The 16,192-nt window shown below is 47.2% G+C and overlaps 1 protein-coding gene across 8 annotated transcripts in view; it reads left to right on the top strand.

Annotated features, from left to right (window-relative positions):
• Nucleotides 1-16,192, top strand: part of tnrc18 (trinucleotide repeat containing 18) — a 74,339-nt gene that overhangs the window by 23,345 nt on the left and 34,802 nt on the right. For all 8 annotated transcript variants that reach the window (XM_076266100.1, XM_076266105.1, XM_076266104.1 and 5 more), the window contains exons 4-9: nucleotides 6,712-6,816; nucleotides 7,539-9,605; nucleotides 12,317-12,419; nucleotides 14,173-14,378; nucleotides 15,129-15,275; nucleotides 15,814-16,004. In XM_076266100.1, coding sequence (XP_076122215.1) covers nucleotides 6,712-6,816; nucleotides 7,539-9,605; nucleotides 12,317-12,419; nucleotides 14,173-14,378; nucleotides 15,129-15,275; nucleotides 15,814-16,004 — 2,819 coding nt within the window. The remainder of the gene's footprint in view (nucleotides 1-6,711; nucleotides 6,817-7,538; nucleotides 9,606-12,316; nucleotides 12,420-14,172; nucleotides 14,379-15,128; nucleotides 15,276-15,813; nucleotides 16,005-16,192) is intronic.

The following is a 16,192-nucleotide window of genomic DNA, read 5'->3' as shown; positions in this document are numbered from 1 at the left end:
ACGATGTGGTATCTTAAAAGCCATTATTTTTGAATGGTTGTAACTCATTTACTTCCGTAGTGTACCAAATAGGGTAGTTAGGGGAGTACTCAAATGCTTTTAGCGATAGCTGCTGTAAACGTGTCATTTTGTGAAGCAAATTTTTAAAATGTTTTTAGTATTCACCCATCAGAGCAGCCAGCAGTAAAGTGCAGTTCGTTCCAACCAGAGTCTTAGAAATACTGCTTTTATGGTGGGGTTTTACAGCAAAAAATGCCTGTAGGCCATAATGTCAAGGGAAGGAATTTATATGTTGGTGCTTGCTGCATGTCTTGCAATTACAGTGTTGATAGACTATTTACATTCTCATCTCTCTGCCAGTCCTACAGTGTTGTGGCTTAGACGTTGCATCGGGCTAAATTTCCAAAAGGCTAGCCTCCAGTCAAACAGCTCATTCTGATAACAGGGAAAATGTAGAATAAGAGCTGATCACTGATCCAGCAGATCTGTTATCATTTGACCTGATGCCTATGATTTTATAATATGCATCTATTCTGAGCTCCACTTACAGCCCCACAAATGAAGTAGTAGTGTGTGCTCATGTCAACCAAACTCCCTCTCCATTCAGTATCAAGCGCCTTTGTCTCTCTAGTATTGAACGAGTAGCCAGTTTTTTTTTTTTAAATGTAGTTATTTATTTTTTTCAAATGTAATCTTTGTGTTCAAACTCTGAATAATGCCCCAGGTCATGAAGGAGTGCACTGCCATTTTGAGCCGCCTCTGATTCTGAGCGCAACAAAACTGGTTTGTGCGCAAGATAGCAAGAGAACGGCAAGGGGGTGGGGGAGAAAAGACCCCAAGAAAAGAGAAGAAGGAGCAGAGGAGCCACGACAGGACTGTGGGTGGATTATTAACTAGGCTTTCTGAAGGGCCTTGTACCCACGGCGCTTTGTTTTGCGTCCCCGCAGAGGGAAAGTGCCGATGAATTGTGTCTAAAGCCTTGGCACGGCTCACGCGGCGTCTGTGTTGCTCTGCCTACATAGAAGTGTGATGAATAGCTGACATTGAAGTGTACTCTGTCTCTCTGCGGCCTGCGAAAATATTTGAACATGCGTGTTTATTCTAAAGGGTGCACCTGCCCCCTATTAACTACAGAGAACGAGAAGTGGCAGCTGTGGAATTCTGCTATTTTTGCAGGAGAAGGGAGAAACAATTCTTGTGTGTCCTTTGTTGCGTACCCTTGTGTGTGTGTGTGTGTGTGTGTGTGTGTGTGTGTGTGTTGTTTTTTGCGGGGTTTTTTTTTTTCAACCCCCGTCTCTGCTGCGTAAGGAGATTGTCAAGTACGGTGGAAATAAAAGAGGATGCAGCCTCAAAAGATTTATCTTTTGAAAGTTTAATTAATAAACATGAATTGTTACCCCCAGCGCATGATTGAGTTTGTTGGCGCTTCAGTCCCTCTCTTGTGGAGCGCCTCTGTGTGCATGATAACCCCAGAAGATGCATTTGACTTTAAAAAGAGGCAATCTCCATGAGTGTGTTTGATAATGCTTTGCTCTGCAAAACAGGCACATGCTAGCCTGGTCACAGATCAAGCAGACCAAGGCTAGAGTCTTTAACTGCAGTCTAACTCTGTGCTCCAGGATATGTTATTAGTCTTTTTGATCTTTTATACTCCACACCAGTGCCAAACATTTAAAGATTATTTTTGCATGTGGGTGTGTGACTTTTTATGGTTCCAATGATTTTATATCACAACCACAGTGTTGGTTTTTCCCCTCTTCAGTCAGAGTCAGTTGTTGGCTATTAAATGACTGTAAGCAGATCTACTAATGGCCCTAAGTGTTCACCTTTGGACTGTGCCGTCAGCCAATGGCATAGGCCATGTGGGCTTGTGTCCCCGGCCTGTGATTGATTGATTGGCTGGTGTCGGTGCCTGCTGCCCGTTCCTGTCATGCATTGGCCCCCAGTGAAAGGCTAGCACTCTGGCTGGACTGTCCTGATGGATGTGTTGGTTCAGATAGACCCTGTTGATACTGAAGTGGATGCGTGGCTCTGGTTTCAAGCACTGGCTGTGAATGAAAGTGTGTGTGTGTGTCTGTGTGTTTTAGTGGTAAGATTTGGTTGATTTAGACTTGGTGTGTGTATGTGTAAAAATGGACTTGGATAGTTTGTGTCTGTGGAAAAAAAAAGCCTCAGTTTAGTGTGTCTGTGTGTGTGTGTGAGAAAGCGAGAGAGAGAGAGAGAGAAAGAGTGAGACAAAAGGCTTTGGTTTCCAGGTTGAATGCAGACGAGAGGCATGTGTTGTGTTGTGTGGGACGTGGCCTTTCTCCCTGTGTCTGTGCAGCGCGTCCCAGTCCCAGTGCTGCTGCTGCAGAGTGAAGGTGAGGTCTGACTGATGAAGTGTGACGTGTCAAAGTTCATTCGGCCCACCCCCCACCCCCGCACCCACCCCCTCAGCTATCCTCCCTCCACACGACCCCTTGACCTTTATCATGTCGTGAGCATGCACCTCTGAATCCCTACCGCCACCCACCCCTGCTCACCCCTCAGCTGCCGAGCTCATTCCATCCCTCTGTCAGTTTTCGTTTTCTTTTTTTCCTTTTCCCTCTACTTTTTTTTTGCGCAAAGTGGAGTTTTTAGAGGAGCCTTCGAGGTCCTTGGTAATATCCAGGCAGGGGATGGTGTGTTGAATTCCCAGATACAGGGCCCTCCCCAATTGAATGCTAATGGCGTCTCTTTTTTTCCCCCTGGATTGTTCCACTTTGAGCAAAAATTCTACACTACCATGCCCCACTTAAGCGTAACCTTCTTCCGTCCTCAGTAATAGATCCCTTGAGAAACGGCCAAGTTAAATCATTCTTATGCTTGAAAAGACACTGTATGTCTGCCCTTCTTTTCACAATCACACCGGGTTTAAGCCCCTTAATCTGTTCTCTGGATTATGTTCTTTTTCCCTCGTTCCACTATTCAGCCCGGAGGTTTTCTTATCAGTCTGGGTGGACTCTGACACTCTCTCGCTGTGTGGATGCGGAAAGGCGCATAGTCAGAAACTAAGGCCAGTTATTCCTCAGGGAAGTGAGTATGTGGCTGGTATTTACATCAGAACAAACAAATATGGGGATGACCCTAAAGCGAAGGCGCAATCCTGGTCTATCTTTTCTTTGGTTTTGATTACTGCAATTATCTTTGACACTCTCGCCTATGTTTGTCCTCCCTAAAAGAAGCTGAAATGGACGGCACCTTTGTACCCTCTCCATAAACACTGGCAGGATGTCCTCAGTTCTCTGTCGGAATGGTGTCAGAATGCCATCAACCGCGTAGTGCGATCGTATCGCCTTAGATGTTCTATATTAAGGCCGCTCCAATGAACCACCGGAGTTGGCTCCAGGCGTCTATTAGTGGCTCGACCAGAACTTGCTTAGCAACTGGTGTACCTTTCCCCAACCGTATCTTTTATCAGCAGAGTACTATATTTCAAAAAAAGCCCACAGTGGCAGTTGATGTAACTATCTGGGTGGAAGGTTGTGCGCCAAAAATGGCTACTTTGCGAGACCGTGTGCTGGCAACAACGGCTGTTGCCTTCCCAGCTCGATCCCTGGCTTGTAGATTTCCCGGCTGCTAGCGTAAATTATCATGCCAAAGCCCATGTGTGGGCAAAGCCACTATGGCCCATGTTCCTGTTATTGCCACACCGCCAAGGTTTGCTTTTTCATCAGTGCGGGGGGGGGGGGTCACTGACACAGCCTCTTATAAGTAATCCTCCGGAATGGCACTGTGAGAATAGCATGGCAAAGTAATGTGACTGTGCTGCTCTTTGTCTGCTTTTAGTCAAGGCCAAGGTCTCTCTTTCTCTCGTACCGGCTCTGTACGTATGAGGAACGCTGCCTTAAAGATGGAATGGGCTTTTTTTATTTTATTTTGTCTGCCCAGTCTCCCTGCCCCCAAAAGTGCCTGAGGGCAATTCTTTTTTCAGTGCTCATGCTGCGGCAGTCATTAAGATCATGTGACCCTTGACCCCTGACCTTTGATACCCCGCAGCACCTTGGCTGTATTATCTTTCTAAACACCGGTGTGCTTCCCTTTCATTGACAGCCCCGTGACTCCAGCTCTAATCTATATTGGCTGATGCGACTCACATTTTAATTGCCTGTGCTGTCAGAAGCTAATCCCTCATGTTGTTTTGAGGCGCTCTCTCTATGCACTCAAATAAGAAGATCGCCTTCAGCGCGGTATAAAGAAAAAGATTAAAGATGCCTGTTCAATTGCAGCTTAAAATATTCATGTTAAAATGTTATCCATGGAATTTTACTATGGTGTTTCCCCCCCCCCCCCCCACTTGTATTTTGTTTGTCGATGTGAATTATTTATTTGCTACAAGCAGTAAAATACAGTGGGTTGCAAATGCAGCGGGTTGCTCGGAATTAATCACCATTTTCACATTTAGAAAATATATTTAAACATATTTGCACAATCAGCATTGTTGTGAACATTTATATTTATGATTTTCAAAAATATTTTGGATATTCAACCCATAGTGATTTTGGGTTCAGTAATTCACAAATACTACAAAGGTACCCCTTATTTGAGCATAGCTGTTTATACTGTAATAAGGTGCTACCAGTTAATATTATAAGAACAAAATCTCTCTCAGGACATAATAATCACTCCGTCCAAGGGTCATCTGGCAGGCAGAAGACTGAGGTGACAAAGTGATTCAGATGATTGTGAGGAAAATACAGGAATATATTCCTGAAACTACAGGAAAACATTCCAAGTGATTTTTATGTTTATGTCCAATTGAGCAGCACTGGACCAACTCAAACAAAGTTGCATCACAACACCCAGATGCAAGATGCAACACAGTCCAGCTATTACCCTGCATTGTTAAGTAGGATATTTTAGTTTTTAATGCTTTTATTTCTAATGTCAACAGACAAGCAACTTATTTAGCATCTAGAAATGCGCTAAAAGATAAAAGGTTTACAATGCAAACACTGATTGAGAAAATGCTATGTCGAGATATCTTTTTTAAACAAGAAAGCTGTTATTATTTGAAGGGTTGAATTATTTTGCAAACCACTCAAATTAACCTCTGTCCTGGCCTGATCTGGCCATGGCAGGGGTTGAATGGAAGCCTTAAGGAGTGGCGCAGCACTTGAGCCCATTATCATGGCAGTCAGGGGGATGCGATGGCTGTTTGACCTTTCCCATTTATTATGCCCTCAGCCCTGGGGCTGAATTGGCTCTTGGACTCCAGGCTCATTAAATGCGTTTTGTAAGCCTGCTAAGGTCCTTCATCGGAACAAACAAAGGCAGCCACGCACACCTGTCCTATTGATGGTGTGTTGTTGCAGTATATTTGTGTTGTTTTTGTGGGAGATGTTTGTGGCGCCGAAATACTCTTGTGTCTCTTTAAAGGGGAGGATTCACTAGCTGAGTCGTGACCATCATCTTGTGACCTTTTTGCTAAAACCGCTAAACTCGTCTGACACGCCTGCGAGTGTTCTGAATAATTGCATGCTTGGGATGGCGGTGGCTTTGAAAACAAACATTTCATTTGTCAGTCGTCGCCTCGCTCGGAGGGAAGAGTCACGGGGGTTCAGCCCATCGCCTCAGGCCTGAGTGACTGCTCCCCCTGTTTCCCTCCCCTCCCCTTCACCAATGTTTCTCAATCCATACGCCAACAGGTCAGGCCGGCTCTCTCTTCCCTTTCGGCCCCAATCTCTCTTTCCTTTTTTTCCTTCTTTCTTTTCTATTCCTGTCTGGTTCTCTGTCTTCCTCTGTGTGCTGTTTCTGTTTATCGCTTGCTCTCCCTCATCCATTTCCCTCCAGTGTGCCACTATAAGAACAGTCATAGCCCCACCCTACCCCACCCTCTGGGTGCACAGACTTGGCTTCAGCTGGATGGCTGCTGAACCTTCTACCCAATTAGAGCCTGGGGGTTATGTCAGGGAAGCCATAGGTCACCTGCAGGGCGACAGATTCCACTGAAACATACACACATAAGAAAGAAGGAACTAAAGAAGACGATGTCAATTATTTCCATGTTTGGGGGACTGAGAATAAGAAACTCAGAAATGTTAAAGTTGACTGGTATTAAGCAGACGCTCTTATGTAAAGTCATAGAGATTCGCAATGGCGTGTTCGGGAATCCAACCCAGCCGGCTGATAGTCAGGCGGTGACATTATCGTTGCCCCATCACGGCCGCAACTTTAAGTGCCTCCAATGATTTGTGGTACTTGTTAAAATTAATATTTAGAGGGAATGTTTCTGACTGAGCGAGTATGAGCATGCATGTGTGCTTGAGCTGGCTGTGTTTCATTGTCATTGGTGAAATCTTTGATAAAATTCATGACTTTGAGTATGTTAGGGTGGACACTCCCTGGTGACCAGCTGTCATGTGAGAGAAAAATATATCTCCCCCCCCCCCCCCTTCCTGAGTTGCTACAACATAATTCAGTTTTATGATTCCAGCAGCACACGACGCAGTCTGCTGGCCCAAAGGCGATTCATGAACCGATACCAGATTACATTTTTTGAAGTCTGTTGTTTTGATGTGTGTGAGAGTGTTTTGTTAAAAAAAAAAAAAAGCTGACCAAAGACAAGAGCAGAAATAATCTGTATAAAAATCACAGTTAAACATGGAGTTGAAGAGTACAATATGGTGATTTAAATAAAAAAAAAATAAAAAAATCAAAATGGCTGACAAAATGTTGCGTTCTACCCCTCAGGTTACTCACATCTGCCTGGCAGTTTGTACTCCAGCCCCTACATTCCCGTCGGCCATATGGAACACCCACAGCTGGGCCAGCATGCACTCTTCGACTCACAAAAAGGTTTGCCATCTTTTTCCTCCGAAGCATTCATGTGCACCGTGATTTCCATAAAGGGTCAGGTGCTCTATTGATTATAACTGAAGGCTTGATCTGCCAGTCTGTGCAGGTAGCACCCACACTGATATGTAACGCTAAGCTTTTGTTTATACTGAGTGCTTAGAGACAAAACCACCACTTTGTGTTTAACAGTCCATGTGAAGAGCATGTGTAGGCAGTTGTCTTGGTTTTGTGTGTGTGGGAGTTGTTTTTTTTTCCTTTCCTTTTTTGTTTGATAAATGAAGTATTTCTAGTAGGTTTTATTTCTCTGTTAGCTGATTATAAAGGTCCTAGCATTACCTCCTACACAGTAGACAGACACAGTTGACTTCAGGTTGTTGCTGTTGTTCCTTCTGCACAGTCTAACAGCAATGACATCTAGCTTTTCAATCAAAAATTGACTGGGTATTTTTTTTGCTTAGTTACTGGGCAACTCCTTAACTGAGAAAACATTGGAGAACCCTTTTGCAATTATGTAAGGACATAATGTAATCTGAAAACTGCTGCCCTGATCAAAAAAACAATGCAACTGCTTTCAGCCGGTATTCTGTCTATAATGGAGTGGAATGGAAATGGTGACCCAAACTTTTGAACGGCAGTGTATGTTTTCCTTTCCAAGATGCTGCAAATGACTGAGCTGTTGCCCAATGACTTAGCTTTGATCATGCTGTCTTGTTCTCTTGCAGAAGGCTTCTACCTGCCCAGTCCCGTGGGGCAACAGTCTTTGCACTCCCAGTCCAGCCTCTCCCGCAGCCCTGGTGCCCACATGCCCAGCGCCCTGTCCAGGGAGAAGGAGCCTCTGCCTGCCCACAAAAGCCTGAGGGACCCTGTGAGGGAGCGGGAAATGGGGAAGGAAAAGGCCTTCAAGATTGAGTTGGGAACCCCGCTGCATAGGCGGGAACGGGAGAGGGAACGGGAGAGGGAACGGGAGCGTGACCGGTCCAGGGAGGAGCAGCGCCCCCACAGCGTAGTGGACCTGACGCAAGATGTCAAGACCGAGGACGAGCGGGAGCGGCACCCTCTCTCCGGGTCAGAGCGGCTAGGAAAGGGCGGCATGGAGCACGCGTGGCCGGCCTTCCACCAGCACCCATTTGGGCCGAGCGCGCCCGACGCCAAGCCCAAGCATCCGCTGCAGACATCGTCGCTCAGCAACTGCAGGAGCGGGGGAAGCGGCAGTGGGCAGTGCGGTTCTTCGGCCCGGTGTGGCAGCGGAGAACCCGACCGCGACCGGGGTCCCCGTGACGACGAGAACGCTCGACCCAGCGTCGCCAGCCACCACCTCGGGAGCCACGTGGACCGACAGAAGCGGTGCGACTCGGTGTCGGGCTCTCCCGGAGGTCCCCTGCACATGTCTTACGCCGTCCCCCCCTCCCTGCAGAGCCCGCTGTCCCACCTGCCTCCCCGGCTGGTGTCTTCTGGCACCTACCCTCCCCCTCACCACATGCCGCCTGGCCTGTACCCCTTCTACTCGGCCGCCAAGGAGCCAGGAAAGGAACACCGAGTGATCGCTCCCACGTATGTGCCTTCTGTCGAGGTTTACGACGAGAGGAAAGGGCCGATCCAGATTGCCTCGCAAGCTCGAGACAATAAAAACGACAAAAGCAGGGAGAGGGAGAGAGAGCGAGAAAGAGAAAGAGAGAAAGACAGGGAAAGAGAGCGGGAAAGAGAACGTGATAGAGAACGAGAGGGGGACCGGGAAGCCTACAGATCAGTGCCACTGGTTGACAGGACTCACGTTGACCACGGGCGGCCCTTGGTTAGAAATGAGTCCCCCCCTCACTCAGACTACAAAAGAGACCTCTTGAGGGAGGAAGGCTCCGTCATAAGGTCAAACGGTTTAGCCATAAAACGACCCCCACCCTTCGACATGTGCACGAGCAAATCCAGGCACAGCCCCGACATCCGGGACTACTCCAGACACCCCATTAAAATGGACCTGGAGGCAGAGAGCCGCATCCAGGAGCGGGAACGAGAGCGGGAGCGGGAGCAGACTGCCCGGCCTGCGCACCCCTTTGCGGGGATGGACCCAGCTGCAATGCACACAGATCCACATCCCCTGAAGGGCTTTGCGACTGCCGAGCCCAAATGGAAACCTTTTGACATGGGCAACTACGCCACCAGCCACATGGCTGCTCTGGCTGCCCACCACGGACACGTGGGCCGCGGAGGGGACGAGGACGGGGGCAAGCGAATGTACCTCGACCCCTCCGGCCTCCAGCACAGGCCCTCCGGCAGCAGGAACAGCCCCGAGGGCCTCCAGCCGGACCCTCACCCCGCGGGCGAGGTGTCGGCCATGCAGAGTCTCATCAAGTACAGCGGAAACTTCCCTGGCGAGCCCGGCGCCAGGCACCCCTCTTCCTCCTCCTCCTCCTCCGCCTCCTCTGGCGGTGGCAGGAGCCCGTTCGGTGGGCTCGGGAGCATGAAGCTAGAGGCTGGCCACAGCCACAACCACGGGCACGGGCACGGGCATGGGCATGGACACGGCCCTGGACCCGGCGGCGTGTCCAAGGTACAGCACCTTCCCCCGCAGCAGCCCGGTAAGCAGCTGAAGAGGGACCCGGAGAGACCCGACAGCGCCAAGTCCTTCGGCAGAGACGCGGGCGGCGGCGGCGGCAGCACTCAGGGGGAGGTGGAGGTCCGGCATCCGCCTGTGGGCATCGCTGTGGCTGTGGCGCGTCAGCGAGACAACAACAGCAAACCCAGCTCAGGACCAGGGGACCGTGAGAGGACCATCCCTGGAGGAGGCATCAAAAGTAAGAATGAATTTAGTCGTTTTACATTTCCAGCTCAAGTCAATACATGGATTTCTATGCAACGTCATGAAAACATGCGTGTGCAACCAAGAGGCAGAAAGCACCATAGAACAGCATAGAGCAAAAGAACAAAAGAATAAAATGAGATTTTGTGCTGAAAACTGCACCAATTTGAAATCACGATGGTTTGAGAATGTTAAATATGTTCAATATCCCTAACGGAATGCATGTCGCCAAAAATGACAAAATATGATGTTATATTAATAATGCAAATGAATAGCCTAGAAATCTAGACGCACCCTAGCGGCGGCAAATTAATTTGCTCAGCTTGTACGTCTAGTATCGAACCATAGGAATTTCTATTGGCTTAACACCGTGGATGACGGCCAATCACAGCGCTCTATTTCGTTAGAGCGTCTTAAGGCGGGCTTAACAGGATAACGACATCCTGCGACGGTGAACAACAAGACAGGTGGCTATGGCAAACGAAGAGCGGTTGTTTGAATCGGCGTTGGCGTCAACTTTGGAGGAGTTGGACTTGTGCTTTTCTTTGAAAGTAGATCAACACAATGCACTTAAGTCATTCCTTTCGAAGAAGGATGTATTTGCCGTTTTGCCGACCGGATACGGATATGGTCGTAGCGCTGGCCTATTGCATGCCTAGGCAGTTTGAAAGACAATTCTCTGCCCGCCCCTTGGATTAAGCGAGGTGAATGATTCGATGCCAGACTATACATCTCAATGATATAGGATGGCCCGCCAGGCTAGCAAATGAACGGCAAACTTTGAAATATAGTCTGAAATGAGATGTTATTATCATTGAGACAACAGGGGTATACAAAAAAATCCGATTGTAGCTTACAGCAGCCGACTATTTAGGTTAAGTTTATAACGTTGTGGACGGCCACCAAGCGTCTTCTGCCCCATGGCAGTGCGCGCATCTAGTTTTGTTGGTAAACGGGAAACACGTGTATATGGCTTTGCGTAATATTTCAACAGTAGACTTCTCACTAGGAATAAAAAAAAGTTCTCTTCATATCTTAACAATTCACCTGTTTGAGTGCTTTTTTTTTGGACCTTTTTTCCTTTGATTGTGTTGCGGAGAGAAACCCCAAGCCTAAGAGCCTCCCCTCCTGTTTACTACCAAGCCATTTCAGGGACCTTATGTAAAAGAGATGGCTGAGGTCTTGTCAGTGTGCTTTTCTTACAGTAGGGCCTGCCAGTGTAGGGAGGTGTGTGTGTGTGTGTGTGTGTGTGTGTGAGTATACTAAGCCTTTTCTCTGACTAAGACGCTGCCTGCCTGCCTGCCTGCCTTCCTGCCTGCATTATAAATGTAATTTACAGAGCAGAACTAAAAGCTCCAAACAAGAGCTGAATTCTAATAGGACTTTAGGTTTGTTGCTAAGCAATAGAATCAGCCTTGACTGAGCGAGGGGGCGAGGCATTAATTTATTTCCTTCTGTGTGCGCAGGGATTGTAGTAATAACACCAGCTCCCCTTTTGAACCGCGGGCACGTTCTGAAATCATAAATGTGTCCGAAGAGAAAAAAAAATGGAGAACGGTGCCTTTTTTTGTGTGGGTTCTGATCATGTTTGTTTTGGGTGTTCTCCTTTTATGCCCCTCCCTTTCCTCCTCCGCCGATGGCTGACGGATAGCGTTTTGCGGGACTAGATTTCAGTAACCTTGGAAACGAGTGGGAAAAACCTCTGGCTCGGGAGCATGACCGCGATCGGAGTGCTCCTCTCGTGTGGCCCTCTGAGGTTTGCCAAGAGCGTATTCCTCCTCCAGTCTCGGCCTGCTGTCAATACTGAAGGGTTCAATACACTCGTAAAAATGACTGAGGGGACCTGGGTGCATCTCTCCAGCCACCCGGAGCCTGCACTCACTGTGACATTTATTTCAGGCTATTTTGAAATGCTGGCATGGAACCCTCCTGGCTTTAAACAGAATATTGACCATTGTTGTTCAAGTCGCATCATTTTTATTTTTATTTTTTCACATATCGTATCGACAACAGCTGCTGGATGTGCATTTGATTTTAAAGTGGATTAGAGTGAGCTATAGTGTTATTGCAGACTGCTGTTTGAGTCGTATTTTACTAGATTTTGCTTTGTACTGACCATAGCCCTCCAGCAACGAAACCGTACAGTCAATTTGATGTGCCCGTCATCGGCTTTTGTTGAGGGGTGGTAATGTCCATGTTGTGTTAACTCATCCCACTTGACTTGTGCAAACTGAATCAGCCCATTGACTGATAAGCTCTGTCACTAAGAGCTGTGGCTATCTTTAGACTCGTCCATGCCCACGGAGAAATGCAAACACATTCTGACACCCAGGCACAGTCCAGACCCCTTTTGAAGTCCTGTTGAGAGTGGAGTGAACACAGAACGCACCAGAGATGGAATAACACACTACAGTGGCCTGCTATGTGTTAGATAATTCTGGAACATAGGTGCTCGCTGTAATATACGCATAGTTATCTTGTTGTCTGAGGTTATTGAGCTTAAAATGCAGGTTGAGTCTGCCGAAACGACATTCCTTTGAATGGCTCTCCCAAATGAATTTGATTTATGGGTCTGCGAATTCCAGAGTTCACAATTGAGGCTTCATGCAAACCACCTGTGCCTTTCCAACATAAACCCTACCCCCCCCCCACCAGCCCCCATCTGAAATCTGACCCCTCACCTCTTTTATCTGTGCCCCCTCACAGACTCGGGTCACGCTGAGGACGATCGAGGAGATGAACGCACACGTCACCGTGACGACCGGCTCCTAACTGGCCGCCTCGAGCGAGAACAGGAGAAGGTTTTGAGGTGAGACGTTTAACATGCTCAATTAACATCAACAACGCAGTTATCAACAAGCGCAATAATATATAACAAGTGCAATAACATTTCAAATGGGCAACAGATGCAGTCTTATCCTTCTTTTATTTTATTTATCTTAACATCACCTGTACTTATTTAGACATTCTTATTTATCTGTTTTTTATTGTTTTTATCCTAAGTACACCCTCAGTTGTAGCAAACCAAGTTTTGTTGTATTGGTGTCTGTACAATGGCAGTATATATATAATTCAAGTCTGTCTACCTAACACTGTAAGACCAAGTATGCATTATGTCTAATTTTTATGAAATTCTACCACTCAGTTACTGAATGTTACTTTTTGACATTGTAACCATTAACATGTAGCTAGATGAAGGCCATAAAATGTAATACAGCATAATTTATTCTGCGTTCTTGTATTCATTAATGTAATCTCGTACTGGAAGCCTTTGAAGTCTTTTGTGTCTGCTGTTGCATTTTGGATTTTTGTCTTGCACTGGGTGAAATTTGGGTAAAATGGAACCGAAAGTCTATACCCAATCTTCTCACAGAGACATGGGGAGGAGCAGCACCACACAGTTCTGTGGCCAAGATTGATTTTTCTCCCCCCGCAGTTATGTGTAAACTGGCGATAAGAGCCGTTAAAGGATAGGATGTTTGTCCTTTGAAGGTTACTCATTAAAGTAACTCACAGTTCTCATAAGCTACCAGTGAAGGCGCTCCGAAAGAGGATCCAAACGAGATATATACAGTGCCTTGTGAGGCCTGTATCCGAGCAGCAGCAGCAGCAGTAGTGGTTCTTGCCAAAAACGGAGATAATTTTTGCCCCGAAATGAATTTAAGTATGTCGTCTTGCCTTCAGAGGTAGCCAAGAGTAAAAATGGCGGAGAGCGCACGTAATTAATTGCACCTCGTTATGAAAATGTTTTTAGTTTACTGCCGAAGGCTGTGAGCACTTCCGCTCTGCTTCAGAAAAGCCGCTCGACTCCTTCTGATGGCTCCTCATTGGCTTAACAGGGCATGTTTTTATTGGTCTCCCTCGCAGCGTGGGTTTCTTTAAGGAGCAGATGGATTTATGGGTACTTTCCCCATGCTCATGGGAGTCTATTTTCAAAGTGTTGCACTCATTTAGAGTGGCAGAAAAAGCCTTGCCTTCCCCACTGTGGAAATTGCTGCTTATAAAAGAGACTGGCTCTCCCAGCAGGGGATCGGCCTCCAGTTTTTGCTCCCACTGCCTAACCCTGGATGGATGAATGGCCGGGTGAACGAGAGTTAGTGCCCCATGTCTTGGTAATGCCTTTATATGCCACAGTCGCTTAAAAAGCAATGCTACTACAGCGTGGGTCCAGATGCTAGTTGTTCTAAAAAAATTCAAATATGAAATAAAGTACCAGGGTGACCGTTAATGAAGGACCTGCGTAATTAGCAGTGGTCAGCTGGCAAAAGGGAGCATGAGATTTTTTCCCATTGCTTGAGTAGCAATTACACAGACAGCTACACGGTACTGCGAACTTTGGCCTTGTTCCCAGGCCGAAGCATGCTTACATTATGCAAAAAAAAAAAAATCTATTTACTTTGAGTTTTTCAGACTTTGAATCCTGGGCTGTGGTGTCTGTGTCTAATTTGTCCTGGAAAAAAAGGGAACAAATGACAGAAAGCCTCATTATTCTGTGTAACCACTTTTTAAATTGCTCTCTCTGTCTCTCCCTCTCCCTCTCTCTCTTGGTTTTCCATCGGCAGGGAGAGTAAGGAGCTGGCTGAGTACACTCAGATGCACCCCCCAATGGTGTCGGCCAGTGGACTCAACCCTAACCTGGTGGTGACCGGTGGGCCGGCCCTGGCTGGAACGGGGCGTTGGCCCGGCGACCCGGGCTCCCACCTGGCCTCGCACCCCTGGCTGCCGCGCTCCGCCACTCCCTCCGTCTGGCTGCAGGGGTCACCTTACGGTAAGACCACGGACTCTTCTCAATGTGTCGCCGTGCTGGCGAAGTCGTGATTAAAAGTTTAGTGTTTCTGTACTGGGGCACTTCAAGGTTATTTTATTTCCAAAGAATGTTGTGGTGTTTTGCAGTCTGATTGTTTGTTTGTTTGTTTGTTTGTTTTTGTTTTGCTTGGTTTGGTTTCCTTTTGCCTCACCGTTTTCACTGTGCTGTAATTCCCCACTCCTTGAGATTGGGATGGGCGCTGCGGTGGTTCTGCCGTGTTTGCAGTGTCACACGGCTGCTTCATTTCCTCTGATTCGTCTCTGTGGGCCTGTCTGGTGTGTTTCTGCCAGTTTTGTTCCAACTCTGCTTCTAAGAATGTCCTAACTGTCTGCCCCAGACAGAAAAAAAAAACCTAAAAAAAAAAAAGTCATGGTCTGTACATGTTCCTCATCCAAAAATAACAGCACAAACCAATGTGCTCCCTTTGCGATTCCCTGACACTGAGATTGCAGTCTAGACAGCACTCCCAAAACAAGAATGCCCCTAGCCTAGCACAAGTTCAAAAGGGCTTCCATTCCTGGCATAGATGAAGAAAAAGCTGTTCAAGTTAAGTGCAGAGTTGGCATTATGGCGTTACAAAGGGAGCTATGAGCAGTTGCCAAAACCACTTCAGTTGCGATGCAAATGGACCATCAACTCCAGGCTTTGCGTAGGAGTCCTGTGCTGGTAATCTAACAGTAGTTTTCATTTTTGTTTGTTTGATCCATGCAGGCCTGCCACCCCCCTCAATGCACCAGGGCCTGTCCCCTGGCTACCCTCCTGCCATGCCGGGCTCCATCCCAGCACCGTACCAGTTTGCCCGCGATCCCCAGTCTGGCCAGCTGATTGTCATTCCTGCGGAGCATCTCTCCCATTATGGTAGGTTCCCCACAGGCCTTTAGAGAGACATTTTTGACATGTCTGTTTTTCTCTACAAGTGTGTGGGTAAGGGCTGGAAATGGAATGTTATGTTATCTTGTGGTTTATATACATTCGTATATCTGAGTCTCAGATGAATGTCTTGTCAAAATATGTATACTTTCTTTAACCTCCATATATGGATTAGTATTTGCATTCTTCATATCCATATGTACGCTACTCGTAACTTGCACTACCCCTGTTTTTTTCTGTATATTGGCTTTTCTGATATAGGCAAATATGGGCTGTGTAGTTGTCCTGCCCATGTATAACTTGTATTTGTATGTCTTGTACGTATGTTTCTATCATTGTGGACATTCCATACGATTATGTGTGAAAATGCAAATACTAGCCAGAGAAACAATCTTTTCCATACTGTGAAACATGTAAATAATGGACATTTATTTAAGATCTACTACACCCATGCAGAAACTCCCCACCATACTGAACATACCTGAGCCTCACCTCCTCCTCCTGTTGTTACCCCTCCCCCCCCCAGCTGCGGCGGAGTTGATGGAGCGCGCGCCCCCTCTGTGGCCTGCGCTGTACCCTCCGGCGGGCAGCTCCCTGCAGCACGCTCACCAGCTCCAGCTGCTCTCCCACCAGCAGCTCGTGCGCCAGCAGGAGCTCTACATGATCCAGCAGCAGGCCGCCCAGGTCATGGAGATGCAGAGGAACGCACAGTTCGTGGTGAGCAATCGCACAGCACATCTTTTATTTAGCACTTATTTCATTTTACTCACTACTACTTGACTGACTTCTAATTACGGTTATGTACAGTAACTACTAGTCAAATATTTGCCACAATACACGGTATCAGACCGGAGGTTTTTGGTGTATGTGCAGTCATTAAATATTTGCCGTGTCCCTGTATGCAT

The sequence above is a fragment of the Alosa pseudoharengus genome, unplaced genomic scaffold (genome assembly GCF_046254945.1).
Source record: "Alosa pseudoharengus isolate Yale_2024_CS ecotype anadromous, Long Island Sound unplaced genomic scaffold, YU_APseudo_1.1 YU_APseudo_1.1_scf_4, whole genome shotgun sequence".
NCBI lineage: Eukaryota > Metazoa > Chordata > Actinopteri > Clupeiformes > Clupeidae > Alosa > Alosa pseudoharengus.
This window is presented reverse-complemented; position numbering and strand designations above follow the sequence as displayed.